Source organism: Brachycentrus maculatus, unplaced genomic scaffold (assembly GCF_059751285.1).
Source record: "Brachycentrus maculatus isolate JH-2025_06_01 unplaced genomic scaffold, ASM5975128v1 h1tg000344l, whole genome shotgun sequence".
Taxonomy (NCBI): domain Eukaryota; kingdom Metazoa; phylum Arthropoda; class Insecta; order Trichoptera; family Brachycentridae; genus Brachycentrus; species Brachycentrus maculatus.
This window is the reverse complement of record NW_028281093.1, coordinates 225,350-243,758: the sequence shown is the minus strand read 5'-3', so window position 1 is coordinate 243,758 and position 18,409 is coordinate 225,350. Positions and strand designations below refer to the sequence as shown.

Below are 18,409 nucleotides of genomic sequence, written 5' to 3'. Positions count from 1 at the left end.
ACAGTTTAGATTGTGCAATTCCCGCAGTGACTGAGTTTACAATGAAACTTACAAATTCTCAAAAAAATTAGTTCATACATATGTTGAATTTAAATTAATATAATACGAGGATATATTGTTTCTTTGGAAATAAGTTATTTCTGCTTTAATATGTAACGCACAGGTAGCTTATTGATTAGTAATTATTTTAAAATCTAGAATAAAACTGAAGTTATTATTTTATTTAATCAATAGTTTAATGAGAAAATTGAGATCAATGCGAGTATAAAGTTAAAAGTTTATACATCACATGTTTACTAAGTTTGTACCATATTTCAATTTGCATTAAACAAACGAAGTTATGTATTTTATAATATTTTATAATATGGCATTAGCATTAATTTTACACTTTATCCCGTGATCTCAAAGAGTATTTAGTGTTTACTGTAAGTAACCAAATCACCGAGCATGAAAAATAACATTAGTGCTACGAATGGTATATCGATTTATTTTTCTTAAAATTAGTGTTAACACAAATAATAAATGCGCAAAAAAATTTAGCAAATTAAGTAATGTGATGAAAAATATGAGAAAAATGCGGGTAATGTGATGAATTAGTTCTCAAGTAAATAAAATATATTCTAAATGCTTCGAAATAATTCCACATTGGAGAACTGCACACTTAATAAAAGTGAGATGCTAACAAAAAGTGCTCAAACAATATTTTTCTTACGTGAAATATAAAATATATTATTTTTACTTATTAATTTTATAAAATCAAAAATTAAGTTAACTGTATTCTTTAATTCTCTGTACATAAATGTATTAAAAATATATATAAAAAAAAAACAATTAACAAATAATATATAAACTAGCAGCTACGGCACAAGCGCTTAAAATAATTATTCAAACGTAACAATATGTAGCTTGTATTAACTGGACAAATTCAGAGACAATTTGCTGAAACATAAAAAAAGAAAGCTCGTACTTAATTTTTTTTATCACATCACTTTTATTTATACCTAATAAATGGATAATATAATTTCTCTTAAGTTTATACGCTGTTTTACAAAATGAGTGCCCCAGATGCAGTTATATATTCATTCAATTTGAAGACCTCTCTACATGTAACACTAATGCATTAACGACATGGCTTGTCAAATTTATATAAGAAACTGTGCATGTTTAGTAGAAGCGTAGTTGGGTGTAAATAAGACAAAGCTTCTGGTCACTAAAGGTAATGGCACGGGCGACAGTTGCGATGATTGATGTATTACGGACTACTCTTAATGCAAATACTAAGGCTAATTACTACACTAAACAAGTTGTGTGGCTTCTCTCAAGTTTATCCCACTGTACACTGTAAATTGATTTCAAATAGACCATATAAATATATAGCCATTGGCATATTGCTGCCAAATACAAAAATATTTTTTAATTACATTTGTACCAAAATGGTGAATATACACGTGTTGATACACACGGGCGATAATGTTTGGGACTGGATACTGATAAACGTGGCTAATTCAGAATAGAATGGTATCGAAGAAAGTTACAATGTATCCTCATCACATCCCACACTCCACGTGTCCCCGTATGTTTCAGATAATCTCCTTCCACTACATCTAACTCACAACACGCAATTTTGCATTTTAGCACCCCCAATATACAAATATCTTTAGCCGAAATTCTCAAAACAAAAAAATCGCCAACACTTTTATTCCTCTTGTATCAAAATGTGCTTACTCGAACTACTCCACTCGCACGGTGAATTCTAAAAATATTTATTTCCATGAAGATTTACCTGTATCAAAAAAACTTTGCATACACACTAAATATCCGACGAGCCGGTATTTTGAGGTTGTCACTCTTGTTCACAATTGTTTTATAACGAGGCAAGTCAATCTTCGTCACTTGTAACTTGCGGATGAGGGAAATCAATTATAGTCAACAAATCACAAATAAAAATCAATTTACTATGAGCACTGTCTTTCAGTGGGATGTTTAAACACGTGGCACGATCTATGGGTAATCAGTCCTGTTTGGTTCCCAACTCATTCTGCTACAAACAATAGCCTCGGACTTCATTTACCAATAAAATGGCGTACTTACATTTCAACTCTCGGAAAAATTAGTAGAGGGAAACCTACTAACAATAATGAGATCAATTTAAATATTATTACAAAACAAACCTATTGTAGGAATCAATAATATTGTTTGCAAAATGACACTTTGGCAAATATAATAGACTGAAAAGAGAATATATTTTTCCAGAGTTGAAATGGACTGTACATAATTTTTTGGATTTAACAACTCGAAGTATGCCAATATTACATCTTTATTACATTTTTCAAAGTTAATTATTGATTTTCAAATAACCCATTGCAATCAAACCTCCATGTTAACACAATGATAATTTATTCATGTTACACACACTCTCATATGTCTAAAGATACTTATGTTAAAAGCAAAGGGTTGAGAATTTGAAAATTAAATATTAATGTGATTTAACAAAAATGTAAGTTAGGAAAAAAAATAATAAAATACATATGTAATTTATCATTTTGATAAAAACATGCATATTTTTTTATTTATTCATAACTTGTTAACCTTCATTTAGCCACATTGCCAATATTGCGATAATGTTGTCAATTTGACTGCACACAAACAGTCGAAAGTTAACAAGTTATAGATACATTATAGCTGCGATTCACCAAGTATTCTAATGTCAAAAGTATAATTCATATCGATTCTTAAGAATGAAGCCAAGTTGAAAATTATGTGAATATCAACTGCTTAAAATATTATCAATATATTGTTTAAACAAAAATTGATTTGAGACTTATGTACTTTGTAGAATTTCATAATCTATTATTTTTATATTAAGCTCTCAATTATAACATTTTTTCTGATTCCACATCCAATGGTAAACAGAGCACTGCATTGGATTCATTGTTACTCGACTGCCAATAAGGCAAGATTCCTGCATTTCAGGTGCCAGTCCGATGAAAATTATAAAAATATCACACTATTTGCGGAAAACGCTTAAAAGTGTCTTTTACATACTGTCTGTAGAGAGCGGGAGACACTTATAAGTGATCTATTTGCTTACTTTTGGTAAAGCGCAAAAAACAATGTGCAGATTGGAATTGGGTTTGCGGTTAGTACACAAAAGGTAGGGCGACAGACAGTCTGAGTATAATTATGGTCGGGGTTGATGAAAAAACCGCCCGAAAACAATGTGATATTATAAGTGATAAAATCACATGTATTTATTTTGAAAACCCTGGGAATTGAAACCAGTACCTAATGGTATTTAGCCAAATGCAATAACCACTACACTCCGGAGGCAAACATATTGTACTGCCTTGCTAAGTAAAAACACATGTAATAAAAAAATACAAATGTCACACTATTTAACAGTACAGTAAATATGGCATCAATTCAATGCAGTGTCCTAAGCACTGTTGAGTGTGGATAAGGTTCAGAAGAAGAAAAAAATTCTGACTCAATTATACTTTTAACACAAATACCGCATTTACACAAGGACAATTATGAGGCCAATTCTCTATGCCATTCTATTAAGACATCTAATGACCTCCTCTTGATAGGCATTCCAAGACAGTGAAATTTCCTTGAGATAATATTTTATAGGCTATCAAATTCTAACATTACTTTTCTAAACTAGCCAGTTAACAAGGTAGTTTATCTACAGAGTGCATTCATTCAACAAACTAAAGTCAAAAGTGAACACAAAAAATGTAAATGGATGATTGCTGTGAAGGGATCAGTGGATGTATTTTATTATCTATTTAATTGAAAAGATAATAATTAATAACCACAAAATAACATCTATACAGATTTACAAACATAAATGGAGTATTTCATAAAAACATAACTGAAATATGGAAAATTACTGGCAACATCCATGAATAAATATGACTTCTAGGAAAAGAATTTGTCATTGGAATGTCTCAATAGATTTCCTTGTGTAAATGATGTACAACAGGGTAAATAGACTCCCAGATTGCATATTACAAGACAGATATTTATTGGCATACTGGGGGAGAGATTTATTGTCCGGTTGCGATCGGTGTCGTGGTGTCTCAAAAGAAGCCGAACAGTTCCTACTCCATGGTCCGCGGGCCGTCGATAGGGATGGTGTGCAGCACCTCGTCCAGCAGCTGCAGGGCGCGGTGCAAGTGCACCTCCACCCAGCAGGGCGTCTCCTTGATGGACTGGCGCGGGTAGTCAGGCCCCCAGCCCTTCACGAAGGACAGCCGCACGATGCACAGGCGCCGCAGGTCGTCCACTCCAATGCCGGCCGCCGCTGACATACCTGCCATGGTGTTTAATTCACGTTAACAAAATATGCAGATATACAAGGTGGCACAAAATTAATGACAATGTTTTTTTAATGTAATTTTTTTATCTACGAAACATTTTAGTTCTGCATTTGGACTGTTTCTTTGATGTAATTTTTTTCCCCCACCAAGTCAAAAAACTGATATTGGTCAAGTGGCTGCTACCAGAATTAACATGAATTATTAAGACATGAAATCAACATGATAATCATGACATGACAATCCAAATACAAAACTAAAAATTTTCATCCATAAAGAAAATTACAGCAAAAAACATCGGGTCATAACTATTGTGTCATCTTGTATGTGGCAATGTTAATCATAAGAAAATAAAAAACGAAGTTTAACGTGGTTTACTCCCACCAACGAGCAAATGCTGAGATGTTTCTGGTTGGCCCACACTAGATCATCCCTCTTGTTCCCGACACAGATTTAAATGAAACATTTTTTTTTGGTTAGCAGAAACAATCCACTAAAACAGAGGTTCCCAACCCAGTGCCAAACGAATCGTATATGCCCGCCACTATTCGACAGAAACAGAATTTTTTCATAAATATTAATTAAAAATGTGAATTATTTTTATTTATTTGTTAGTTTTAAATTTTTGAGTGCCTAGGTTAATTAAATACGTTCATGTTTGCGATATTGTATGTATGAGTGGTTACTTTTCTGACAATACTTAAAAATAAGTCGATTAAAAATAGGTGGTACCTGCCACCCAGGTGGTTATCGCTCACTCCTTTCAACAACGTCATATTTCAAAAAACATGATTTATCAGATCGTTTTTTAAGTTTAAAAATATAATAAAATGTTTTAAAAATAGTATTGAACTTATTTGTGTGCAACAGATCTTTTTAGGTAAAACCTAAATGTTTTTTCTCCATTTGAAAAATACCTTTTCTTCAAAATGCAAAAACAACACTTTCTGCCATGTGCAGGTAAATATTAAGTTAAAAATATGTCGCTTTTGCTGGGATATAGTACATTTTTTGGGCATTCTGAAAACATGCACAACTGAAAATTTAAGATTTTTTTAAATATTGTTGTTGAAAGGAGTGAGTGATATATTACGTACATATGTAATAATTTATGTGTTTTAATCATAGATCTTCTTCTGATATCTATCTGCACCTAACGGTCAATAGGACACGTTGATAACATGATCATTATTTACATATATGAAGACAAAATGATCAATCTTTGCTCTACATTACTGACAAGGCCAAACTCATCACGTCAAACTATCCTACTTACACAACTGAAAATTGACGATTTTTTTATATATGACGTTGTTGAAAGGAGTGAGCGATATCAGTAATAACTGATATGGAATGTGCGTAATAGTATGCTTACACTTGGTGCTGGGTATCTGCGGAGTGATGTGACCGGCCACTGCGGCCGCCTGTGCGGCGGCCGCGACCTGCGCCGTGGCGGCCTGCGACTGCACCTGACGATGGCACTGTCGCAAGTCAAACACCTGCAACCAAATGGAAATCACAACTAAGAGACCATCATGCATTGCCAAAAATTTTTTAAAATTTTAATGTGTATATAAAAAAAAGAGAGTTTTTAATTTTTTTTTTATTGAATGGTAAAGGTAAAATTCATTCATTCAAGCAGCACAATTACGTTTTGTGCTGCTATAAAAGTGAAAAAATCTTAATAAAACAATCAATAAATTCACTATCTGTATGGCAAAAAATATCAAGCATATTTTTTTTACTTCTATTCTACAGTAGAATCACGATATAGCGAAAAATGACGTATATGGAAAAATATATTTTTTTATTAATTTATTTAATGAAATCCCCTTAATATGTATAACAAAATCACTTATGTCCTGTATGAAAAAATGCCAATACATTTATGTAAATTTATAGTGAATATTTCAACGCTGCTTGGTGATTTTTAAAAGTAATTCAATATGATATCAGGTCAGCTTGAGTAATTAGTAATTAGATTCAATGAGTCAGTGAAATGATTTACTTTAGCAATAATAATTCTTTAGTTATAATTTCTCTTCTTATTTCAATGAAATTATTTCCTTAGGCCACCAAAATTCTCAAATTACAGTCCATCTTTTTATCTCAATAAAATGACAATAATAATCCTCAAATTGTATCCATCTTTTTATCTACATCATAAGTGGCAGTTATAAATGGTGTAGTGTCATGCAAGAGGATCTGCACACTACTAGAGTGGAGGAGTAAAGTTAAGTTACAGTTAAGTTACGATGACATGCAACTTGCACACATACTTATAAAGCATGCCACACGGGCAAACACAGAAACGTTTATGTATAGGTGATTTTATTCGAGAATAAAACCACCTATACATAAACAAACGAATGACGAATGTGTGGAAAATCATTGTATGACAGAATTAAAAACGACGATATAAGAAAGGAATGTAAGGCTGAACGAGGAATAATTGAAAAGATTAGGAAGTGTTCTTTGCGGTGGTATGGACATGTGGAGCGAATGGATAGCGAGAGAATGACTAAGAAAATATATGTGGCGAATGTGAGAGGGAAAACAGAACGTGGACGACCGAAAAAGACTTGGCACGATCAGATCAATCAGAACCTAAAATCTGGCGGTGTCAAAAGTCTGCATAATCGGAGGGCATGTATGACTAGATGTATGGATGTGAAGGAGGCGAGGAGTGTATGTCAGGACAGAAGAGTGTGGCGTTCCATCCTCTCTACCTACCCCTGCGGGGAAACGGCGTGATGGTAGTAGTAGTAGTAGTTATTCCCGATTTTTTCATAAATTATTTATTTCCGTCGCTGCAAATAAATAGCTTTATTATGAATAAATTTATATATACCAGGAGGGGAAGGTCAACCTTACCCTCCCGGTGATATGTATTTACTACAACCTGACTTTAAAACTAAGAATATCAATAAAAAATATAATAGATATGGGCTCGGAATTTTTGTATTCCTCCGTCATTAAAATTAAAAATTAGTTACCTTAATGCATGCGCTGGGATAGATCTTGTGCACCGCGTCCCCCGGAGCCCGGCCCGCCTCCCGGTCCAGGTAGTAGCTCTGCACAAACACCGAGTGGTCCGACAGGCAGCGCAACCAGACATCGCCCTCCCCACGCACATCCAGCTGGACCCCTTTGCCGATGTGCAACCTGTGAGCGTTGACAATATTAGTCGCAAGATAGGACCACTAAATTTATGTATTAAATGTTAAATTAAACACTGATTTTTTTAATCCACTTAAAACAACACATATCGTAGTCATACAGGAGAAAGTGACCAAGTGCATTGTTTTACAAAAACGTGATCATTAACTATTTCATATCTTACTAGTTTAATATTGCCCTGAAAAAATCCCAAAGCATTTTAAACTTGGAAGTATTATTATACTAGTAATAACTAATTTTATTGACTAGTCAAAAATGACTAACTGCATTGGTGTTTATGTTCTTGCCAAGCAATAGTGACTTAAATGGCCCTCCTGAACATTTTACGTTTTGGTAGTTGGTCACTTTCTCCTGTACGACTATGATATTTGTGACAACTGTTTCGCCTAGTTATGACAGTTCGCCTAGTGTTGAAAATGCCATTACTAAGCTTAAACTTATAAAGTTTGAGCCTAAGTAGGAACATGATAAGCAGCATTTCATAAGCCGTAGCTAGATTTCGGAGTCACTTGGGCGATAGATAATTCAAAAACTGATTGAGCTACAGCAATACATGGCACACTAGTATTGGAATATACACAGCAATACGGGTACAGCTAGTATTGGAATATTTATGTCAATTTGAATTTTAAAATCACCTTGCTCTCTCGCTTTGTTCTGTTCTATGTACATTACTCAGAGCGCCGAGACAAAATCTGTTTCCTCCTGATGGGTCCACATATCCGTCAACCTGGAATCAACACATTACATATTAGTGAAGACCTAAAAATTGCATTATTTTTTAAAAAGTGTATTAATTTTTGTAAAATGAAAATAAAATGGAGTAAAATAGTGTTCAAATTGACTAACTAACCATCACACCGCTTCACTGCAAGGGTAGGCAGAAAGAATAGAATGCCACACCACTATGTCATTGCAAACAATCTTCGTCCATGCCACATTCATGCATCTCCCATATATACCTGCCGATTATTTCGACTCCTTACCTGACTGACCACTTTCAAGTATTTGGAATACTTGATCTTGCCAAGTTTTTCTCAGTCTCTCTGTTACTATTTCCAATTGCATTCCGCTCATAAATTTATTTTACAGTCCTTTCTTCGCTCATTAGTTCTACCATAACATTGACACATGAGAGGTGTACCCATGTGTCAATTACCTACTTTAGAATGATTATGTTCTTTACCGTGACATTGGGTCGACTGGAAGGTACTTTGAACGTCTCTCCCACTTGCGTGTCTAGCTCGAAGTAGGCAACGGAACACCAGTACTCTGGGGCAGGCTGGGAGGATAGAAGGCCGCCTCCACTTCCCTCTGAGCCGACCCCGCCCGTATGAGGCCCTGAAATATTTCAATATGTTTATTTACACACTTCATCAGCTATGTGAAACGGCCCATGGGATTTTGATTAATTTTAGCGGTTGCATTAATTTTTACACATCCATTAATACTGCGCAATATTTTTTGTGTGTCGTGTATAGGTGGAAAAAAGGTAATAAAATGGTGGGGGAAAATGAACTTCGGCACAAATACCGGGATCACTTTGGTAGGCTGATTAAATAGGATGATAACTTGAGTAATAAAGCAAGTAAGTAAGCACTACGAGCACTATGGAACTAGCACTGCACCGGTCTCTGATGACCTAAAAATCCAACGAGCAATGGAGCTAACGCCGAGTATCGGTCTCTAGTGGCGAACGCTTCAAAAAAAGATAGTTGGAATTTTATTTGCAAACCACACCTGTTATTCACATCGATCTCGACCAACGCTGGATCAAGCGGTCTTTATGACACCGCTAACCGTCGGGACTTGCCCCTTCTAGTGCCACAGAAGAAACCACCCCCTGTGCAGTTACAGTCTTGTGCGGACGTAGACGTCTACGGACGGAAAGGCATTCATTCTCCCTAATCATATGCAATGCGCTGCACTCACAATCCAGTATTTGCCCAATTACTAGTTTTTTAAAATAGGTGCCTGAGGCGAATACTGGATGTAAAGTGGTATGACTTCTTCAGGAATGACGATGTGAGGAGAAGAACAAAACAGCCCCTCAAACACGAAGTCCCGAAGAGGAAAAGATGGACATGGTTGGGATATATCCTTAGAATGCCACCTCAGAGCATTAATTAACCCCTCGTGTCTCTTCTTCCAACCCCGAGGATTCCGGCGCTCCGGAAGGCCGCTGACGACCATTCACCGACTATACTCAGCGCAACTTCTAGATGCCAGACTGACCTGGGTGGAAGCCAAAGAGATGGCACGTGGCAGAGTGACTTGGAGACGTCTCGTGTTGGCCATATGTTCCATGTAGATGGTTGTTGTAAACTCATATGTACTTTGTCATGAGATATATTTAGGAGTTCAAAAAAGTTAGTAGTCTGGTTGTCAATCACGAGTAGAATGGTGAATGTTGCACGTGTAGTGATCACTTAACCAGCCTATGATAGGTCATAAATACCTTGTAAATACCTAGAAGGGAGCAAACATGGAAAAAGAGGCACTCACAATAGGTGTGGTGGTGCTGCCTCGAGTCCTGCGGTGCGGGTGCGCTCTGCGTGTAGGTGAGCGTGGAGCTGCCTGTCCAAGTGGCGTGGGCGGCGGCGGGAGCGGGGGCGGGTGCGGGCGCAGGCGCGGCGGCAGGCGCAGCGGCGGGCGGCGCGGCGGGCGCCGGGGCCGCCGGGGCCGCGGCCAGCGCGGGTGACGCGTACCCATTCTGCGCCAGGTGGCGCGGCGACACGGGAGAGGTGCTGCCGGCCGCTGAAACAAAATAAAATTTGAATAATCGTTGCAGAAGGATAATGGTGCAAGAATTTATCAATTTCTTCTTCTTCTTCTAACCCTTATCCGCAACTCAATTCAGGTACCAGTCCAGGGTGATATTAAATAAATGTTAGACTGTAAAATCACTGACATTTATTTTGACCCTCTTGGGAATCGAACCCAGGACCCTTAGGATGGTAGCCTAGAGCACTAACCACTACACTATAGAGGTGATCGGTCCATCGTGTGGGGATCTTCCTCTCCCTCTCTTTCCCTCCAGGCTACCGATCACAACTAGTCGTTCCAGGCTATCCTCGTTGCCACGCACAATGTGTCCAAAGAACTGGGTGCGGATAAGGGTTAAAAATAATATAATAAATTATAAAATGGTAGCAGAACACGACATCCAGCTTACCCAATGATTGAGTTATTGGTCCATCAGAAGAGGAGTGATCGGCCGGTTGGAAGAATCCAGTGTTTGCCGAGGGATCCATCAAAGTTGTCGGTCCACCGCCGGACATGCCCATATTGTGGCTAATCCCGGCTGAAAGGTGAAACAAAATGCACACTGAATCATAAATACATCATAAAAAAGACACATACATCTCGCTCAATCCTTTCAACGTCATATATCAAAAAACTTGATTTTTCGGGAGATGGTTTTTAAAGTATAAAAATATAACTTCTTCTTCATCTTCAAACCCTCATCTGCACCCAGTGGTGCATAGGGCACTGCATCATATAAACGCAGTGTTATCTGGATCATGACCACATGAAGGAAAGGTGATCAGCCCTCCGCTTCGGGTACCAGTCCAGGGTAATTATCTATTTTTTTTGTGATATCTATCATCTACTGTTGAAAACACAGATGGAAACACAAAGAAAAACATATTTTATAAATAATTTCATCACAAACTGAGGATTTTAATTTAAAAAATATTAAGTAATTATTATGTAAAAATGATTGTTTAGTAAAATTAAAAGCGATGATCTCAAAAGTATAAAGAAACATAAAATAAAACTAAAATAATAAAAAAAAGGAAAAAAACAAACAGCAAGAATTATTTAAGATTACAATATGATAAGCATGAGTGTTTGATAATATCCTGAGAACAGGAAACGCGTCACATATGCATAAATATACATAAATAAATGTAGAATTCAATCCAAAAAACCGTGTTTTATTTTGGATATATTACCCAACAATTCAATATGGAATTCTACCAACTGTCTGCAGTTACAATAAATGACTAAGCATTATTCGTATTTATCCAATTCCGTAGTGTAGTGGTTAGGACAATTGGCTACCATACTGGAGGTCTTGGGTCCGTTTCCCAGGGGAGGTCAAAATAAATATCCTTATTTTTTCCAGGACTGATCATCTTGCTTTCATATAATAAACGATTTAATAAAAATTTTGTCAATTTGATGCAGTGCCCTATTCACCACTGGGTGCAGAAAAGAGTCAGTAGTAGTAGTAAAAAGTAGTATTTATACAATACCAGCCTTATTGAATTTTTTACGAAACCCTTAAATTACATACATAACAATCTAAAGATGACAATAGTAGTTATTGTACCAAATTTTGAATGTGTGGGCAAATTCAACCTTGCGATATGCAAATTTATTATTGTATATAAAAATAAAGATAAAAAACATCCAGTCATTCTGTGGATGCAAATTTATTCATGGGGCATGTCAAGATATGTATTCAGTTAGTCATAGGTGAACACACTAGTGTTAAATCTTAACATCCTGTTTATGTTAATCCCACAGCCAACGCAGGCTGTCAATTTGTATAGCAAAAGCAAGAGCAAAGAAGAAGAAAAAAAAGTTAAATATAAGATTTTTGAAGTCAAGTTATATAATTTTTTTTCTTTTTATCTTTTTTACATAATGCTTTTTTATAATTTTTTTTTTATTGATACATTGTTTACGGCGTGCACATTTTTGTGCATTTCGATTACCTTCAACTTAAACGTCTAATTTCTTGTCTCAATTTGCTGTGTAGCGGATAGGTGTCACTATAATATAAAATTATTATCAATTCTTTTCTGTCATCATTCTTTCGATGTGATCTAATATCACCAGCGTCAAATTACATTTCTTTAACAAATTTCACCATAACCAATGTGTTAATCTGCCCTGAAAAAAATGTTAATTACTATCGCCGACTAAGATTTAATGAGGTTCTCAAGAAAGTCAGTTTCAAAATAAGAAATAAAAGATTTAACTGCATTGCTTCACAACTGATTTGAAATGCGTTATTCGGGTTAAATAGAAAATTAAGTAAGTAATATAATAAAATCCTTTGATAAAAAGATGGTAGGGGCAGTATCGTTTATACATTTTAAAAAAATGTACAAACGATGCTGATATTCTGCTGTCCTCGTTCTGTTCTCCTGTTCACATTCGCCAAACATTTTTTTTGTCATTCTCTCGTTATCCATTCGCTCCTCATGTTCATACCACCTTAACACTTTGACTGCCATTTTAATTGGGTCTTGTCGGCCACCGGAGCATGACACTTTGTGTCTTATGTTGTCAAATAAAGTCAATATAAGGTATAAAGTATCAGCCTCCGGTGGTTGACGAGACGCAATTAAAATGCCTTGGGTCGGCCATCGATGGCTGACACTGGCAGTCAACATGTTAAAGAACTTTTCAATATATATATGTATATATATATATATATATATATATATATATATATATATATATATATATATATATATATATATATATATATATATATGTATATATATATGTATATATATATATATACATAAACATATACATAAACATATACATAAACATATACATAAACATATACATAAACATATACATATACATATTTATATACTTCCAATAGACAGAGATAAACTAATCTCTGCCAGAAATCATTAGATTTTTGCCAAAAAGCCAGAAATTAAAAAAAAACAAAATTACTAAGGGGAACCGATATGAAGAAAAAAAAAATCTCACGATGTGCCATTCGTGACGGTAGCCAGGTGGCCCTTTGGGTTTGGGACAACTCCTGGGGGATCTCCTGCTTGGGGACCACCAGCATGGGCTGTATGGAGGCGGTGGGCCGTGCGGCGCGGGGGGGCACGGGCGCGGGGGCAGGCGGCGCCTCTAGGGGACGCAAGAGATTACCTGAAGGGGGCGCCGAAAAAAAAACAAAAATAAAAAAAAGGAAAAAAAAACGAAATAAAATACACACAAAAACAACACAAATAAAATGGTAAGGCGAAAAGAGCGCTGAATGAACAAACATGGTAAAAATAATAATGTTTGATTAAATAAATACTTTTTCAAAGAAATAATAAATATTAAATAATAAATAAATAAATAAAATTAATAAATGTTGCACTGTGTAAAGTCTGCTGAATAAATGCTTGAGATTTCAATTAAAATTTCAAGTATCATTTCTTGGTAGAAATGCATTTGATAAAAAAAAAATTAAACAACAACTTCATATGTATATGACTATTCTACAATTTATTTACCACAGGGTTTTGTCGTTACTGACATAATCAGACTGGTGCAGAAATCTGCAACTCCTCATACTATCTTTCACTATATTACCACTTAAATCTTGACCGCTATCTATACTATTCAGATTTTTAAACTGCAAAAGACAAGCTATAAAAGCGTAAAAGAGAAGCTTGATGAAGTTTACACTCGCACTTATGCAACATGTTTTCTTTTTTCTTTTTCCATATTATTTTGTACATTTATGTTCTGGAGCCTATGATAAATAATAAAAACAAAATCAATGATACAAATATGAAAATAAAAATTGAAAAAAAAATCAGATGTTTAACAATAAAAAAGAACCTAATCCAAAATTTACAGGGCCATTTTGCAGCACCTTCTATGCATCTACAATAAACAATGCTACGAAATGACTAAATGTTTTGAAAACACTGACAAGATTGTATTGATTTTTGCGAAATTTGGATTAGGTCAGTTTATTATTAAATATACAATATATTATAATAATAGCTTTTAAGTTATTAATAATACATTAAAAAAAAAAGATAAGAGGCTATCAAGCAAAGAAATCCTTGCTGAGATATCAAAAGAATTATATCTCGGGATAAGTCGGTAGATATTGGCCCGTTACAAGTTGAAATGGGTGAATCATTAGGCAAACCTTGCAGGTGCAGGCCGTAGGTCTGGTGGTGATGGTGAGGGGAGGAGGCGTGGTGCTGGATGGTCTGCTGGACCACCATCTGCTCCGCGGGGTCCACGTCCATGCCCCCCGCACCCCCGACGGCCCCCGCGCTATACTCATCCTTCACCAGGCGACTCGGACCAGATTGGAGAGTCAGGCCAGAGAGGTCTGCAAGATGGCATTCCAGATTGTAACCAGGGCTGGAAACTTTAACCAACGGGGGCGGTCCAAAATATCCTTCCGGTTCCGATGTTGCGAAGTCTTGCGCCATTTATCCGAGGTCAATTTTTAAGACATTCCACTAATACGCCGAGAGAATATCGACCTCGCGTAAATAAATATTCGAGGCAATTCTTGGATTATTTTTCTAACATTCGGCTTTATGGAATTGTTAATGGACTTGCATCACAATTGGCCTAGTATAAATACCGCAATATACTTATAAGAATCGCACGAACTGGAGTGGTGTTCCGGTTTGCTCCGGTCCATTTCTAGTCCCCGTTTGTTACCGAAACTTGCAGTCGAATCTAATTTTAGTTTAATTAATCTAACCGAAAGACTTCATAATTTGAGACCTCGCGATAACCTCAGATACCCGATTAGCTGTTAAAATATATAATCATTTTAGTGGCACTTTTTTTAAAACAATAATTGGAAGAACACATTAACATGGATAACCTTCTTAATCTCATAATTACAGTAAACAATTTAATAAATCATTTAAAAAAATTGTAACCAGGACTTCAACATTAAAAAAGATGGCCGTGGCATTTAAATTGATTTAAAGCTGCTCAATTTTATTTTTTTTATTGACCGGTAGATTATGTGTCATTTATATTCACGATCTAATCTTAGCACATGCAGATTTATTTATTCATCCTAGAATGGATCATGGGCTCATATTTTTTTTTTACATATATTAATGATTTTTTATTCATGAACTTTCCAGAAACACATATTCAAATTAAATAAAAAAAAATTGTTTTACATTTTAGTAAATTATCATAACATACAATTTATTTAAATTAGTTTGAAGCTACTCACCAATTCCCGGAGATACAACTCTCTCGTAGTGGTAAGGATTGACACAAACACTGTCACACTTGAGGTCGAATGCAAACTGGCAGTATTTAACGTGCTTCAACTCATTTTTGTGGAGATCTGGCCATCGCCATATTCTGGCATATATTACATGAGGGAATCCCTTTCTTCCAGCCACCTGAAATTGACCAAAAATTAACATCTTTATGTTGTTAACCTTTTCCACTTTGACCATTTTTTCTCATAACTGATCAGCTACTCTGATCAAAAAAATGCGACGTTTTTCTACCATTAAAATCAATATCTTGGTTCTTTAATTTTGGGACACTCTGTCTAGCAATTTGTATGACCATGTTAATTAAGATTAACTGTATTTATCTGAAATATTTTTTGGTAGAATATACTTGGGTGATAGAGAAATCAGTGATTAAAGTTATATCTGCGCCGGGCCAGACATTGTGGCCCACGGAGCTGCCTACTAGAATCATACGGGCCAGAATGTCTGGCCTACAGAGTGGTAAGAGTTAACATTAAAGATTTGTATGTCGATTATGTCACTAAGTACTTTAGTAAGAAAATTGATATAAAACTTCCGAATTGAAGTATTATTTTGTTTGTTAGCTGTTTGTCTTTTTAAAAGTTTTGTTTATAACATTGCCTGGATAAACGAGAAAAGCCCTTGCAGAATTTGACACCGCAAATATAACATGCCCCTTAATATTGATAACTTGGATATTTTGGATAAGCCAGGAGGTACCCATAAGCCGCTTGTGCACTACACGGAATTGTACCGTCCGGCAGTCCGGTTTTGAAAAATAAAAGCGACTACGACAGTTTAGCGTGATTGAATTTACGCGCAACGTGTTCACGCACCGATCCGAAGAAAGATGGACAAAAGCACAAGCCAATCCAAGCCAATCATCCGTTTTATATGCTAACTGACGTGCCGGACGGTAAAATTTCGTGTAATTCCGTGTAGTGCACAAACGCCTATAGAGTTTATATAAGTGCGAGAGCATTTTTTCATAACTTCTTGTTGATATATGGCCTGAATAGACTAAAAGTGCCTGATTGGCAGATTTTCGTATGCTCATGTAGTCATCCCAACTCAGTGAACTAACAGCTGTTTAATTCCTTAAAATAAATATCTTAGAAGATTCAAAGTATTTTACTACAGTCCACTACTCTACCAACCACATTGCTAAATGCCTGGCTACATGTAACTGCTTTTTTTAAAATTATTTTTATAAATTTCCTTATTACTTGGTAAATTCCACTATTTGTTAAAATCTATTGTGACACGTGTTTCGATACAGTCAGCATCATTATCAAACACTGTATGTCTCTCATTGATAACTCAAACACCCCCTCGAGGGACTTGCACAGATAGCTTGTTCAATTTACACAACCTTGAGAGTGTATAGGCATGCAACTCTGAGTGCCCAAGCCATTGCTGTAGATTTCACTTCTTATATAATAGTACCTACTGATTCTCCATTTTCTTTCTCATATTGTACTAATTTCCTTCACTCCGAGCTCCTTCACTCGCATCATCTGTACTTCTTCAAATATATTTCAATCCTATGTGTAACAATCTGGAGTGCAAAACTGATCATTTTGGCATCGTATATTTAACAATCAAATTAACACTGTGTTAATCCAATTCAGTGCCCTATGCACCATTGAGTATGGATATGGATAGAGAGACAGAAGAAGCCCATAAGCTAAATTTGATCTAGATTTATTTTATTAAAACTTCATGTGAATTTCTAATATATAAATATTTATCAAGATGTCTTATTATTTTCTAACAGTACAACAACAAAAAAACGTCAAATGTAAACTAATTTATTATTCAATTCATTTTCTCCTCTGATGAAAACTATGAATGATGAGAAAATAATAAGTGATTTAGTGAAGAAATTTAGACGTTATTCAATTTTTAAAGTATAAAATTTAGTTTCTAAAAGTAATTATGAAGCAGTTATAAAGTGAAAAGTACTAACCTGAAGGCGGCCATCCAATGTTCGCTGGATAGTGACACATTTACTAGGATGTGCCCCGTTTGTGGTAATAGCTGTAATAAGAGAGTCCAATTCATCTCGCTTTTCCTTCAGCTTCTTCACGAGAGATTCTATAGCCCTTTTGGCAAAACTCTCACTCTCTCCCCCTTGTCGGTGACACATGAGAGAGTGGACGATGCTGAGGCAGGCATCAGCTGATGTGGGAGCATTGTTGGTCATGGCACTCATTTCGCGAACTAAAAACAATCGTTACAACATTTCAATTTACGCAGCCCACCTTAATATTACAAATATACCTAAACCACATATTTTGCGTCAAAATTAAATTAAACAAAGAAATACGCACTGGAGTTTGACAGATAGAATGCATGCGATGGAAACAAGAAAATACCTTCTTGGGGGGGTATTCCTGGAGGGAAAAGGTGGCCCCCGCCCGATAATCCAACCATTATAATGTAAAAAATATAGCGATACTGCTGCCGCTCAGCATCCAGATATTATGCACAAATTATCAATCATTTATTGTCAGCGGCATTTTATATTGCGACTCAAAACAGACACCGCGAAGTTTAAAATATTATCGAATCTCTAGATTTAATTTTGAACAGAATGGTATAAAGCAAATACTGCCGATATACAAATTAAATTTAAAATAAATATATATTTGAACAGAAACAACGCTCGCAGAGAAAATGGCAAAGAACAGCAGAACAGCGAAGAGCATAGAAAAATATGTATTATGCAAAGATTGTTAACTGTGAAGTATCCTGAAGTTAGTTGCACTCGGAATGACTCATTTATCATCTATACACTATGGTTTCTTTTAATTATTGGACGAGGGTATCCTACTCATAATTTATAACTAGGGGTTTCGTATTGGTTTTTATAAATTAACTTTTTAT

At 35.6% G+C, this 18,409-nt stretch overlaps 1 protein-coding gene across 1 annotated transcript; it reads right to left on the bottom strand.

Moving 5' to 3' along the window:
* Window positions 1-1,681: 1,681 nt before the first annotated feature.
* Med (Smad/Smad4 homolog Medea) lies at window positions 1,682-18,238 on the bottom strand. The gene is made up of 12 exons (XM_088269292.1): window positions 17,899-18,238; window positions 17,490-17,743; window positions 15,487-15,661; window positions 14,422-14,610; window positions 13,248-13,418; window positions 10,678-10,806; window positions 10,008-10,259; window positions 8,689-8,843; window positions 8,141-8,232; window positions 7,319-7,487; window positions 5,698-5,821; window positions 1,682-4,318 (listed from the first exon to the last, which is right to left on the bottom strand). The coding sequence occupies exons 1-12, from the start codon at window positions 17,954-17,956 to the stop codon at window positions 4,107-4,109; spliced, it is 1,980 nt and encodes a 659-aa protein (XP_088125418.1). The 5' UTR covers window positions 17,957-18,238; the 3' UTR covers window positions 1,682-4,106.
* Between the last annotated feature and the right edge of the window lie 171 nt (window positions 18,239-18,409).